This window comes from Oncorhynchus nerka, linkage group LG13 (assembly GCF_034236695.1).
Source record: "Oncorhynchus nerka isolate Pitt River linkage group LG13, Oner_Uvic_2.0, whole genome shotgun sequence".
In the NCBI taxonomy this organism is placed as follows: Eukaryota; Metazoa; Chordata; class Actinopteri; order Salmoniformes; family Salmonidae; genus Oncorhynchus; species Oncorhynchus nerka.
Genome location: NC_088408.1, coordinates 80,774,084 through 80,789,048, shown reverse-complemented (window position 1 = coordinate 80,789,048; position 14,965 = coordinate 80,774,084). Strand labels below are relative to the sequence as shown.

At 40.7% G+C, this 14,965-nt stretch overlaps 1 protein-coding gene across 1 annotated transcript in view; it reads left to right on the top strand.

Annotated features, from left to right (window-relative positions):
• Positions 1-14,965, top strand: part of LOC115140238 (hexokinase-2-like) — a 79,650-nt gene that overhangs the window by 7,880 nt on the left and 56,805 nt on the right. The window contains exons 2-3 of the mRNA XM_029678474.2: positions 11,053-11,215; positions 14,735-14,883. Coding sequence (XP_029534334.2) covers positions 11,053-11,215; positions 14,735-14,883 — 312 coding nt within the window. The remainder of the gene's footprint in view (positions 1-11,052; positions 11,216-14,734; positions 14,884-14,965) is intronic.

Below are 14,965 nucleotides of genomic sequence, written 5' to 3'. Positions count from 1 at the left end.
CGCGCTAATAGAGTTTCAAACGTCACTCACTCTGAGGCTTCTAGTGATTGTTCCCCTTGCTCTGCATCGGTAACCCTGCTTCGATGGTGGCTGTTGTCGTTGTGTTGCGGTTTCGAGCCCAGGGAGGAGCGAGGAGAGGGACGAAAGCTATACTGTTACACTGGCAATACTAAAGTGCCTATAAGAACATCCAATAGTTAAAGGTTAATGAAATACAAATGGTATAGAGGGAAATAGTCCTATAATTCCTATAATAACTACAACCTACCAGCTTTCATATGTTCTCATGTTCTGAGCAAGGATCTGAAACGTTAGCTTTCTTACATAGCACATATTGCACTTTTACTTTCTTCTCCAACACTTTGTTTTTGCATTATTTAAACCAAATTGAACATGTTTCATTATTTACTTGAGGCTAAATTGATTTTATTGATGTATTATATTAAGTTAAAATAAGTGTTCATTCAGTTTGTTGTAATTGTCTTTATTACAAAAAAAATTGGCCTATTAATCGGTATCGGCCTTTTTGGTCCTCCAATAATCGGTATCGGCGTTAAAAAAATCATAATCGGTCGACCTCTAGTATCTACAGTTGAAGTCGGAAGTTTACATACACCTTTGCCAAATACATTTAAACTCAGTTTTTCTCAATTCCTGACACTTAATCCTCGTAAAATGTTCCTGTTTTAGGTCAGTTAGGATCACCACTTTATTTTAAGAAAGTTAAATGTCAGAATGATTTATTTCAGATTTTATTTCTTTAATCACATTCAGTGGGTCAGAAGTTTACTTACACTCAATTAGTATTTGGTAGCATTGTCTTTAAATTGTTTAACTTGGGTCAAACGTTTTGGGTAGCTGTAACGGCCGTTGGTAGAAGAAGGTAAGGACCAAGGTGCAGCGTGGTACGTGTTCATAATTAGTTTATTAGCAACTGAAAATGACAAAAAGAATAACCGAAACAGTTCTGTCTGGTACAGATACGACACAGAAAACAACTACCCACAAAACCCATGTGGGCAAGAGCTACCTAAGTATGGTTCTCAATCATAGACAACGACAGACAGCTGTCCCTGATTGAGAACCATACCCGGCCAAAAACAAAGAAAGACAAAAACATAGAAGAAAGAACATAGAATTCCCAACCTAGTTACACCCTGGTCTAACCAAAATAGAGAATAAAAAGCCTCTCTATGGCCAGGGCGTGACAGCCTTCCACAAGCTTCCCACAATAAGTTGGGTGAAATTTGGTCCATTCCTCCTGACAGAGGTGTAACGGAGTCAGGTTTGTAGGCCTCCTTGCTTGCACACGCTTTTTCAGTTCATCTCACACATTTTCTATAGGATGAGGTCATGGCTTTGTGATGGCCACTCCAATACCTTGACTTTGTTGTCCTTAAGCCATTTTGCACAACTTTGGAAGTATACTTGGGGTCATTGTCCATTTGGAAGACCCATTTGGGACCAAGCTTTAACCTGTTTGGGAAAGGGGGAACCCCGTTCCATCGCAACCCCTCGCCTACAGCCAATTAAATTGCAGGGCGCCAAATACGAAACAACATAAATCTCATAAATCAAATTTCTCAAACATACAAGTATTAGGCACCATTTTATCGATACAATTCTCGTTAATCCAGCCACAGTGTCTGATTTAAAAAATGCTTTACAGCGAAAGCACAAACGATTATGTTAGATCACCACCAAGCCACAGAATAAACACAGCCATTTTTCCAGCCAAAGAGAGGAGTCACAAAAAGCACAAATAGAGATAAAATTAATCACTAACCTTTGATGATCTTCATCAGATGACATTCATAGGACTTCATGTTACACAATACATGTATGTTTTGTTTGGTAAAGTGCATATTTATATTAAAAAATCTAATTTTACATTGGCACGTTACGTTCAGTAGTTCTAAAACATACAATGATTTAGCTTAGAGCCCCATCAAATTACAGAAATATTCATAATAAACATTGATAAAGATACGACTATTATACATGGAATTAGAGATAAACTTCTCCTCAATGCAACCGCTGTGTCAGATTTTAAAAAAACTTTACGGAAAAAGCAAACCATGCTTTTCTGAGAACAGCCTTCAGACAACAAAGAAGCCAAAGCGATATCCGCCATATTGTGTAGTCAAAATTAGTCAAAAATAGCATTATTAATATTCACTTACCTTTGATGGTCTTCATCAGAATGCACTCCCAGGAATCCCAGGTCCACAATAAATGCTTGATTTGTTCGATAATGTCCGGCATTTATGTCCAAATAGATCCTTTTGTTAGGGCGTTTGGTAAGCAAATCCAAACGCGCGTGCAGGTCCAGCAGAATGTCGGACGAAAAGTTCAAAAAGTTATATAACAGTCCGTTGAAACCTGTCAAACTAATTATAGAATCAATCTTTAGGATGTTCTTAACATAAATGTTCAATAATGTTCCAACCGGAGAATTCCTATGTCTGTAGAAAAGCAATGGAACGAGAGCTAACTCTCTCGTGATCACGCGTCATGAGACCAAGACACTCTGCCAGACCACTGACTCATACAGGTCTCATGAGCCCCTCCTTTATAGTAGAATCCTCAAACAAGTTTCTAAAGACGGTTGACATCTAGTGGAAGCCTTAGGAAGTGACAAATGACCCCATAGACACTGTGTATTCGATAGGCCATGCTTTGAAAACCTACAAACCTCAGATTTCCCACTTCCTGGTTGGATTCTTCTCGGGTTTTCGCCTGCCATATGAGTTCTGTTATACTCACAGACATCATTCAAACGGTTTTAGAAACTTCAGAGTGTTTTCTATCCAATACTACTAATACTATGCATATATTAGCATCTGGGACAGAGTAGCAGGCAGTTTACTTTGGGCACCTTATTCATCCAAGCTACTCAATACTGCCCCCCCCGTCACCAAGAAGTTTTAACTTCCTGACTGATGTCTTGAGATATTGCTTCAATATATCCACATAATTTTCCTACCTCATGATGCCATCTATTTTGTGAAGTGCACCAGTCCACCTTTCAGCAAAGCACCCCCACAACATGATGCTGCCACCCCTGTGCTTCACGGTTGGGATGGTGTTCTTCGGCTTGCAAGCATCCCCCTTTTTCCTCCAAATATAACGATGGTCATTATGGCCAAACAGTTCTATTTTTGTTTCATCAGACCAGAGGACATTTCTCCAAAAAGTACGATCTTTGTCCCCATGTGCAGTTTCAAACCGTAGTCTCTCTTTTTTTCATGGTGGTTTACGAGTAATGGCTTCTTCCTTGCTCAGCAGCCTTTCAGGTTATGTCGATACTCCAAGCGGACTGCCATGTGCCTTTTACTGAGGAGTGGCTTCTGTCTGGCCACTCTACCATAAAGGCCTAGGTGGTGGAGTGCTGCAGAGATTGTTGTCCTTCTGGAAGATTCTCACATCTCCACAGTGGAACTCTGGAGCTCTGTCCATGTGACCATCAGGTTCTTGGTCACCTCCCTGACCAAGGCCCTTCTCCCTCGATTGCTCCGGGCGGCCAGCTCTAGGAAGAGTCAAACTACTTGTGTTCTTGAGTACCTTCAATGTTGCAGAAATGCCTAGATCTGTGCCTCGAGACAATCCTGTCTTGTAGCTCTACGGACAATTCCTTTGACCTTATGGCTTGGTTTTTGGTTTTTGGCTTGGTTTTTGGCTCTGACATGCACTGTCAACTGTGGGACTTTATATAGACAGGTGTTTGCCTTTCCAAATCATGTGCAATCAATTTAATTTACTACGTGTGGACTCCAATCAAGTTGTATAAATATCTCAAGGATGATCAATGGAAACAGGATGCACCTGAGCTCAATCTTGAGTCTCATAGCAAAGGGTCTGAATACTTATGGAAATAAGGTGTTTTAAAAATAAATTTATATTTGCTAAAAATTCTAAACCTGTTTTCACCTGTTTTGTCATTGTGGGGTATTTTGTGTAGATTGATGACATTGTTATTTATTTAATTATTTTAGAATCAAGCTGTAACTTAACAAAATGTGGAAAAGGGAAGTGGTCTGAATACTTTCTGTATTTATTTAAAGTACTGTGGTGGGCCCGTGGAGGACATCAGCTGCCAGTACATATGGCTGGTGCTAAGCAGAGGCATCTAGGCTAGTTCCTGGAGTTGGAGCAAACCAGTAGAGCAGGGGGTGGTTTTAGTTAGCCCTGGGGAAGTGTGACTCGTGTTCAAGTACAATAAAATGTTGTCAGAGGAAGGAGGCTTGATACAGAATGTTAATTTAAGGAGTTGAGAGAGAGGGCCTTCAGAAATAGTCAGATTTGGCTTTGTTTGACCGTGGTATGATTGACGAGAAACAAATTGGCCTAGACCTATTGTAGACGATGTACCTAACTGGAAATCTAAATAAGATAGAGAACATATATCATGATATTCCATTGTGTAGTCTCTGTGATGACTGCTTGTCTGTAATGTCACCTTGGCTGTGGAAACAATCTGAACCTATCAGAGGAATCAAGGTAAGACCCAAGTGCAGACTATGTGAAGTAACAATGTTTATTGTAACCACAGAGGCAGGCAAACAACAGGTCATGGCAAGCAGGGGTCGATAATCCAGAGCTGAGGCCAAGGTACAGGACAGCAGTCAGGCTCAGGGTCAGGTCAGGCAGAGGTCGGTAATCCAGAGGTGGAACAAAGGTACAGAATGGCATACAGGCTCAGGGTCAGAGACAGGCAGTGGTCGGGCGGGTACAGGGTCAGGACAAGTAAAAGTTAAAAACCAGGAGGACGAGAAAAAGAGAGACTAGGGGGAAAAACAGGAGCTGAGACAAAACGCTGGTAGGCTTGAACAAACAAGGTGAACTGGCAAAAGACAGACAGAAAACACAGGTACAAATATACAGGGGATAATGGGGAAGATGGGTGACACCTTGAGGGTGTGGAGACATGGACTGGTGAAACAGATCAGGGTGTGACATGGTTTTAATTCTAGACACAGAAAAGGTAGGAAATATACAGAGGGTATGGGGCAACAGAGGACAAACAGCAGAGGGGCTAATGATCTTAGAGTGGGGGGAAAAGGTCTCTGCTTCTGGGGTAATAGCCGCGGCACTATAGCGGTGAGCCAGCACCTCAGGCTTGACCTTCCTGGATACCGGTTGGTGCAGCGGAAGCGAAGTGGCCCGGGCCTTACTGAACCCCTCCCAGAGGTCCTGGTACTTGGTGGGGCAGACGGAGAGGTCCGGGGCAATTTCCAAGCCACCAGGAAGACGTCCCTGGGCCCAGCGTCGTCTGGGTTTGGCCGTGGGTAGGCTGTCATTATAAATAAGAATTTGTTCTTAACTGACTTGCCTAGTTAAATAAAATTAAAAAATTAAAAATATCAGATTACTGTTGGCATTTCAGCAGGGTAGATTGTAGTATAATGAGTGCCAGATGTATTCTGTCAGCGGTGACAAGATGGTACTCCCACTGGCCCTAATGGCTCCGGCCCATTCCTCCGGCCCGTGGAAAGTAACGGGAATATATGGGTATTAATACCATTTAAATGTAGATGTTTTTTGCGTTGGATATATTTACCACATCATATGGAGACAGAAACATAAGGTAAAAAGGTTTATCGTAAGTAGACATAATTGCAAATGATTAAATCCTTCCAATAGAAATAAAAACTTGAGTTACGAATTGAACTTTAATTAAATGAGTTGACTCTTCACATGGGATGATTTCACTGAACAACAAAATAAAGGGAATATTGAATGGTCCCCAATGATCCATTGTATCTCCCTAAAACGTTTTCAACATAAATCTGTAAAATGATAGTCTAGAAACTAAAGCTTTGGTTGTCTTCCTCTCAGGCTTCCATGTCTTCTCTCTGGACCTCCTCAATGTCCACCTCTTGAACATCAGACTCTGAGGCCTCATCTTCACTGTCACTTTCTAACCTTGTTGAGGATGGCTCGTTGTCAGGCTCAAAAAGCCTCAAATTGTCCCGGACGGCCACCAATTTTCAACCCTTATATTTGTCATCCTGTTGCATGCTTTGGTGTGTGTGTTCCCAAACAAGGACCAGTTGCACTCCGAGGCGGCTGATGTTGGTGGGATTTGGAGGATGATGGAGGCAACAGGGGAAACAGCCTCATATCCACAAAGTTCCTTCCACCAGGTGACTGATGAGACGTGTTGGCACGACTGCCATATTGCATCGCCATCCCAAGCCCTTGCTTAGAAGTGTACTTCGCCACACTGCCAAGAAGCTTGCCCTCATCCAGGCCAAGGTGGCGAGACATGGTAGTAATGACACCATAGGCCTTGTTGATCTCTGCACCAGACAGGATGCTCTTGCCAGCATACTTGGGGTCCAACATGTATGCTGTGGCGTGTTTGGGCTTCAGGCAGAAGTCTTCACGCTTTTTTATGCATTTCAGACCTGCAGTTTCCTCGGCTTGGAGCCACAGTGAAGTGGGAAGGGCAGTACAGATTTATTCTCTTACATCTGCAAGCTGAGTCTGAACATCAATCAAGATGGCATTGTCTCCTTCAATCCGTGCAATGGCTACTGCTATAGGTTTCAGGAGTTTCAGGTTGCTTACCACTCTCTCCCAAAATAAATCATCCAGGATGAACCTCTTGATGGGGCTGTCCATATCGGCAGACTGTGATATGGCTATTTCTTGGAGAGACTCCTTCACCTCCAGGAGACTGTCAAACAAGATGACAACACCACCCTAACGGGTGTTGCTGGGCAGCTTCAATGTAGTGCTCTTATTCTTCTCACTTTGCTTGGTGAGGTAGATTGCTGCTATAACTTTATGACCCTTCACATTACAAACCATTTCCTTGGCTCTCTTGTAGAGTGTATCCATTGTTGTCAGTGCCATGATGTCCTTGAGGAGCAGATTCAATGCATGAGCAGCACAGCCAATGGGTGTGATGTGAGGGTAGGACTCCTCCACTTTAGACCAAGTGGCCTTCATGTTCAAAGCATTGTCTGTTACCAGTGCAAATACCTTCTGTGGTCCAAGGTCAATGATGACTGCCTTCAGCTCATCTGCAATGTAGAGACCGGTGTGTCTGTTGTCCCTTGTGTCTGCTCTTGTAGAATACTGGTTGAGGGGTGGAGATGATGTAGTTAATTATTCCTTGCCCACAAACATTCTACCACCCATCAGAGATGATTGTAATACAGTTTGCTTTTTCTATGATTTACTTGACCTTCACTTGAACTCTGTTGAACTCTGCATCCATGAAATGAGTAGATAAAGCATGTCTGGTTGGAGGCGTGTATGCTGGGCGAAGAACATTCAGAAATCTCTTCCAATACACATTGCCTGTGAGAATCAGAGGTGAACGAGTTGCATACACAGCTTGAGTAAGACATTCATCAGCATTTCTCTGACTACGTTCCTCCATTGAGCCAAAACAACTTCTGATTCCAGGAGGACCATGAGCTGTTGCTGTCGATAAGGTGTCTGATTCATCATTTTCACCTCAAATAGAAGTTTTTGTCAGAGGTTGCTTGTTGTGAGCGCTGAGGGAACTTTATGCACTTGGCCAGATGATTCTGAAACTTGATGATGATCATGATTTGGCACATTATTTGCAAATGTACATAGCTTTTCCTTCTACATTAGCTGCAGTGAAATGTCTCCACACATCAGATAGTGCCCGTGGCATTTTCCTGTAAAGATTAGAAAATTAGTTTTTTTTTAAAATATACAATTCCATGTACAGATAAATAGTTAAGCAGTTAGTTTTAAATGAAACCTGTATGGAAACAGGTGAATTAACAGTCCTCAGTTAGCAGGCTCAAGCAAGCTAAAACCCACACAGCAGCAAAAACTAACTAGCGGAAATTGTTAACAAGTTAGAAATTATTTAAACACACTTTGCTGTAGGCTACTATTTACTAGTTAACAAAAAATTGTGTATGTCATATAAAATATATTCACCCCACCCAGTATTGTAATCAAAACTTACCAGAAAGCATGTAGTCCTTGGCTCAGACAGTGTGGTGGTGTGGGCTCAATAACATCTCATTAGTGTGCAAGATCTTGAGAATCAGCTGTACATGTGATGGAAGAATGCACTGTGTATGCAGAGGGTTGCAATTATATTGCATTGGGGATAGTTTAACCAAAATATGCCACAAGACCTAGAATTGCCTTATATGTATCCTTCAAAGGTTCACTGTTATAAGATAACTTTTTTTGATGAATTTAAGCAAATTTCCACAAATTCCCGGGCTTAACTTCCCACACAAAATTTTCTGAAAAAATAAATGTACCCGAAAGTTTCCGACCCTTTTGCAACCCTAATAGCTACACACACTAGAAGTGGGTGATATGAACAAAAATCCATATCGTGATTTGCCAGATTTGGGCACTAATAAACACCTAAATTGGAACATAGTAGCCATACAGTAACATGCTATACATGAAGTCAGGCTCTGCGCTTCACAGCACTGTATGGGATTGGACTGACAGTGGTTCTGAACTTCGCTCGACAAGAAGTGTATTTTGAAAGATGAGACGTTGAGGATTATAATAAATAGGGCTTTGATGTTACACAAGCTAGGCAAACACCTGTGAGTCCAAATGTGCACATCACATTTCGAAATCATAAAACTTGTGTCATATACAGCTTCAACATTTATGATCACTATGTTTGATGTACAGTTACAAGATTAAATGGAATCATACCCTGAGTTGTTCTGAACAGAAGGAGCCTATGTTTAATTATTGTGAAGAAAACTTGTCCGGGCGCATACACCTGAATGCTCTCAAGACTCCTTTTTATGATCTGTTTATCTGAATTACCTTGTAAAAGCTGAACACTGTAAGATCATATTTTATAACTTAGCTAGTCATGTTGGCAATAGAACAAGCTTTCCCCCCCAAAAAAATGTTTGGGGATTTTTGAACAACAACAGTAATTTGTGATGCCGGTGATGCAGGGTTGTGCTCCAAATGAAATGACCTACAAGTGTGCTTGCTCTAGTTCCTCAACAGCACAGTTAGAATAGCTCAAAAAAAGTACCTTAAGGTTGATGACTCTTTGAGTCAGAATCACCCTTAGACGCCAAGTACATTTACACATACTCAGAATTTGACTAGGTAATATGGTGTTGGTTGTGATCGACAACATTTAGAGACAGAATACAGACAGCAGAGTTTAAAAAACATACATTATATAGAAATAGGTAGAGTGAGCATAGAGCTATGAGAATGAGCAGCTATACACATATACAGTGGATGTACAAATGTACACCATCAGTATGAATATATCTAAATGTTGAGAGATTAGCAGTATAGTGCAGTTATTTTGTGTACAGTTCAAGTCAGAGATGACTTGATGCGGTGTGCAGCAGAGTTCATAGTCCTTTAGTCATAAAAGTGCATTGAAATTGATTAGGAACTGTGCATTCTTTAGAGGTGTGTGGCCACTTAGGGACACCAATTAGTCCTCTCACTTAAAACCTTGTAATTTGTTTGTCTTATTTTTCACCTACCCCACATTTTCCAGGAATAGTCGTATCATGTTACTGAATGTATCCAGGGTGTTTTCGGGTTTCGTTATCAACAAATGCGTCAAAGTACAGTAAAAATAAAATCAACACTGTAATGTTCCATTTCTGTTAGTCACATGTCTGTGGAACTTGTTCAGTTTGTCTCATTTGTTGAATCTTATGTTCATACAAATATTTACACCTGTTAAGTTTGCTGACAATAAACGCAGTTGACAGTGAGAGGACGTTTCTTTTTTTGCTGAGTTTACTTCCATTTAAGAATAATGGAGGCCACTGTGTTCTGGGGACCTTCAATGCTGCAGAAATGTTTTGGTACCCTTCCCCAGATCTGTGCCTCAACACAATCCTGTCTCGGAGCTCTACTGACAATTCCTTCGACCTCATGGCTTGGTTTTTGCTCTGACATTCACTGTCAACTGTGGGACCTTATAGAGACAGCTGTGTGCCTTTCCAAATCATGTTCAATCATTTGAAGTTACCACAGGTGGACTCCAATGAAGTTGTAGAAACATCTCATGGATGATCAATGGACACAGGATGCACCTGACCTAAATGTTGAGTCTCTTTTCAAAGGGTCTGAATACTTATGTAAATAAGGTATTTTTGTTTTTTGTATTCACTAGTTCAAAAGTTTGGGGTCACTTAGAAATGTCCTTGTTTAAGAAAGAAAAGCAATATTTTTTGGTCCATTTTTAAAATAATATCAAATTGATCAGAAATACAGTGTACTGTAGACATTGAGCAAGAGGACAAGTACATTCGTGTCTAGTTTGAGAAACAGACGCCTCACATGTCCTCAATTGGCAGCTTCATTAAATGGTACCCGCAAAACACCCGTCAACAGTGAAGAGACGACTCTGGGATGCTGGCCTTCTAGGCAGAGTTGCAAAGAAGAAGCCATATCTCAGACTAGCCAATAAAAAGAAAAGATTAATTTGGGAAACCTAACACAGACACTGGACAGAGGAACTCTGGAGTGGTTGAAAAACACTTTGGTTGGTGTCATTAAAACTCGTATGTAAACTTCCTACTTCAACTGTAATTGCAAAAGGGTTTTCTAATGATCAATTTGCCTTTTTTAAATTATAAACTTGGATTAGCTAACACAACGTTTCACTGGAACACAGGAGTGATGGTTGCTGATAATGGTCCTCTGTACGCCTATGTAGATATTCCATTAAAAAGGTGCCATTTCCATCTACAATTGTCATTTACAACATTAACAATGTCTACACTGTATTTCTGATAAATTTGAAGTTATTTTAACGGACAATTTTTTTTGCTTTTCTTTCAAAAACAAGGACGTTTCTAAATGACCTCAAACTTTTGAACAGTACTGAGTATTTGCAAAAATGTCTAAACCTGTTTTTGCTTTGTCATTATGGGGTATTTTGTGTAGATTAATGGAAAATAGAATTAATTCAATTTTAGAATAAGGATGTTAAGTAACAAAATGTGGAAAAAGTCATTGGGTCTGAAAACTTTCCGAATGCGCTGTATATTTATCTTACTCTGTTTTCTTCCCCTCTCTCTCCCTCTTAAGGTGGATAAATTCTTGTACCACCTGCGGTTATCGGACGAGAACCTGATTGACGTGTCTGAGAGGTTCCGGAGGGAGATGGATAAGGGGCTGGGCCGTGACTCCAACCCTACGGCTGCTGTGAAGATGCTGCCCACGTTTGTGCGCTCCACCCCTGACGGGACAGGTAAGGGGGTCGGTGGAGGGGGTCTGAGAGACATCTGAGTAATTTCTATTTTATTTACGTTGTGTCCCAAATGGCACCACATTCCCTTTACAGTGGGACTGGCCAAAAGTACTGGTCAAAAGTAGTTCACTATAAAGGTAATAGGGTGCCATTTGGGATGCAGACTTAAATGTTATTTAATCAGGAAGTCCCATCGAGGTCAGAAGACTTCTTTCTTCAGGGAGGCCTGGAGAAATCTCAGTACATCCATGCCGCAGGCCCTTCTTAGAGTCCATAGAGACCCATGCCTTGCCTACCAATGCACTTTACAGGAATAAGAAAAATTGCACAATCCTTCAATAATTTCATATTTGTAACTTGCTTAGATGAGGGCAGGCTAGTAGAATGAGAGACTGGTGGTGAAAAGCACATAAATCCTGAAGCTGTGTCTCAGCTGCAGAATATGACCTGTGTCAGTGAACTGTGTCAGAATGACACAGCTAAGCCCAGTTAAGAGCCATAGATGGATATATACTGTATATATTTATAGCTATATGACTCTTGCCCCATCTAAAGTGTTTAAAAAAATCTTTGAATCTATTGAATGAAAAAGTGCCATTGGTGTCAGAAGACCTCTCTCCCAAGAGAGACCTGGCCATCAAGCCTTCTCATGCACAGTAATTGGAATCTTCAAGAAACAGCTTAGAAATATGTCAACTATGGACTGGTTGTTGAGGTGAGAATAGGAGGGAGTTTTTTTGTTTGACAGCCCTTTAGATCAGGCTTTCTCAATCTTCGCCCTAGTTTCTCAATCTTGGCACCTTTTGTTTTTGCCCTAGCATTCACCCATTTGATTCAACTAATCCACTCATCATCAAGCCTTTTGATTTAAATTGGGTGTGTGAGTGCTAGGTCAAGAACAAAATGTGCAACCCTTTGAATCCCCAGAACCATGATGAACCTTTAGCTAATGAGAGTATGCTGGTGAAGAATGGCACATAGAAAATCTGGGCTCTGTTATAATATCCATCTACACTAGCATACCACTTTTAATGAAATTAATTGGACATGCACTCTAGGAGGGTTTTGTCTTGAAGGGACACAGCTTTTGTGAACTTACCAGCAGGTTAGGATAATTAATGTAGCAGCTTAGGAGAATTAGGTTAAGGTTAGGAAAAGGGTTAAGGTTAGCTGTATCCCATCTAGACATTACACTCTAGCGGTAGCCCTATGCTGCATGAACATTGAAATGTCCCAGCTGCGTTTTCCTTTGAGTTTGACCTGTGTTAGTGACTGTGACCGGGGCATATCAAAAGTATATCAGGTGGCAAAAACCACTCTTGGAGACTGGGGAAGGTGATTTGTCGTAAGTGACTGGAGAGGAATGGTAAATGTGAATGGCAGAGAAAGTGCAAAAGCACCCACTCCAAACCTCGGTTTGCTCAGCCTGTTGATTCTGGTCATTATTGGCATATTAAACTCCAACCTATCAGATAAGTGTCTATCCAGCTGAACCACTGTTATGTCTCCCTCCCTCTTTCTCATCACTCTCACTTTATCTGCCTCTCTATCTTGTCTTTCTCTCACTCTTTTGACTAGTGTTGCACGATATACCGAAGCTTCTGTACTTTTTTTTTTATACTAAACATGAAAAGTGGTTTGGTACTAGAATTGTTGTTACTTTCTGTACTTATGTCAAAGGTGTCTCACATGACATCATATGTGGATTGAGAGGATCGAGTCTGAATCTTTGACAGACAAATTATTGTTACTTTCTGTACTTATGTCAAAGGTGTCTCACGTGACGTCAAAGATTCAGACAAATTACTGAAGGGGGCAGTAGCTAGCCAGGCTGCGTTTGCACATGCAGCTGACACCGAGCAAGCCACTTACTTAAGAAGCACGCAAGAAGAGCATGGCTTCTTCAAACGTAAATTTCATACCTTCACACACACAACTTTTATTATAGCTCAGTGTCCGCAGCTTGTTGACCAAACTGTCTGCAGAAGCGAACTATGGGAATACTTTGATTACAGAGCAGATGGGAGGCCAGCCCACCAAAACTCCCAAGTAAAAGGTGTTACAAAGCAGTACAGTGCACTTTATTAGGCTACAGATTAAATAAGTGATGAACTTCACAGGGTGGTGAATGTGCAAAGTGATGAGCTTGATGTTCCTTTCCAATATATAACGAGGGTTTTATTCTGGTGACATGATCAATGCTTGGTTGCCATTTGACAAATACAAATAGCTCTCTTATCCATAATAATCTCATAATTTAGGTAGCCTATCTGCGAGTTATTGTCTATAGCTCACATGCCAAGACCAGAGTGGGCACATTTGCTATATAAACGCAACAGTTTTTGACATAACCATCAGTAGAGTTGAAAATGCGAACGAAACGCATTTAACTTGTATTTGTGTTCGGTACATGGCCATTTAACGTCAAAAGTTATTTTTATGTGCACTACATCATCAAATAATCACAGCTTGATGATGAGTTGCTTATTTGAATCAGTTGTTTAGTGCATGGGGGGGGACACTGCTGTAGACTAAATGTCTATGGTAGACTATTGCAGTATAGAAGCTTCAGCAGAAATGAGATATTCTATTTGTTATTTTATTTGTTCTACCAGTTATCAATATATTGTTCAATGTTAAAAAAAATCTGTATTGAAAAAATCTGGTATTGTGTGTGTGTGTGTGACAGCACTATTTCTGACTCTCTCTCTCTCTCTCTCTCTCTCTCTCTCTCTCTCCTCGTTCTCTCCTCGTTCTCTCTCCTTCCTTTCGATGTGTTTTTCTTTTCATTCTAAATTATGTGGTTAGCCACTGATGTTGAATGTTCGGTAGGCTATTCACTCAAATGTGACAGGATTCAAAACTTATTTTATACTTGTTTATTGCATTGAATAAAACCTTATAGTTTGGTAATTAACATTTTATGTTGGTTGTTACGCATTATAAAATAAGATCAGTCCATTGAAAGATTCCCCTTTATATCTCATAAAAATGGTAGAAGGTCATGGGTATGTTATTGGCAATGGGTGAAAGACATCACTTTTCAAAGAGGACTCCGATGTTCAGAAGGAGCCTACTGCTTCATGGTCAATGTCCTCTGTGGTTGTAATGAAATTCATTTTAGTCTGACTTGTGATCACCCCTGCTCCAATCAACATTATTGCTGCTCATGGTTATCTCTATTGCAGCTTTGTAACTTTCATAAAGACTGTGGTAGAAACGTATACACTCTTTATAAAATAGTACAATGACATGAAAAATACCATTAGGCGTATTTTTGGTACATTCTTGGATTTATTGTTGTCCTCCATTTAGGCTGTTTGGAAGACTTGTAGTATATAATTTATTTACCCAGACAAGCACCACATTCCCACTTAAATATTTGGTATACCTGTTTTCTTTACCCTCTCTATTGCAGTTTAGACTTAGTACTGTTAGTTTGTGTTTTTTGTATAAAAATGTTTTTCTTGCTTTGCAGCATTTTTGAGTATGTGTGTGTTTTTTCCCTGACTCTTCCAGAAAAGGGAGACTTCCTGGCTCTCGACCTGGGTGGGACCAACTTCCGGGTCCTGCTGGTGAAGGTGTCTGACAACGGGAAGCAGAAGGTGGAGATGGAGAACCAGATCTATGCCATTCCTGAGGAGCTGATGAGGGGCAGCGGCGAAGAGGTGAGAGGAGAAGGGGATGTTCATTTCAATGGACAGCAAATCCATGCAATGGGCCAGATGCTTGACCTTTGACCTTATTACT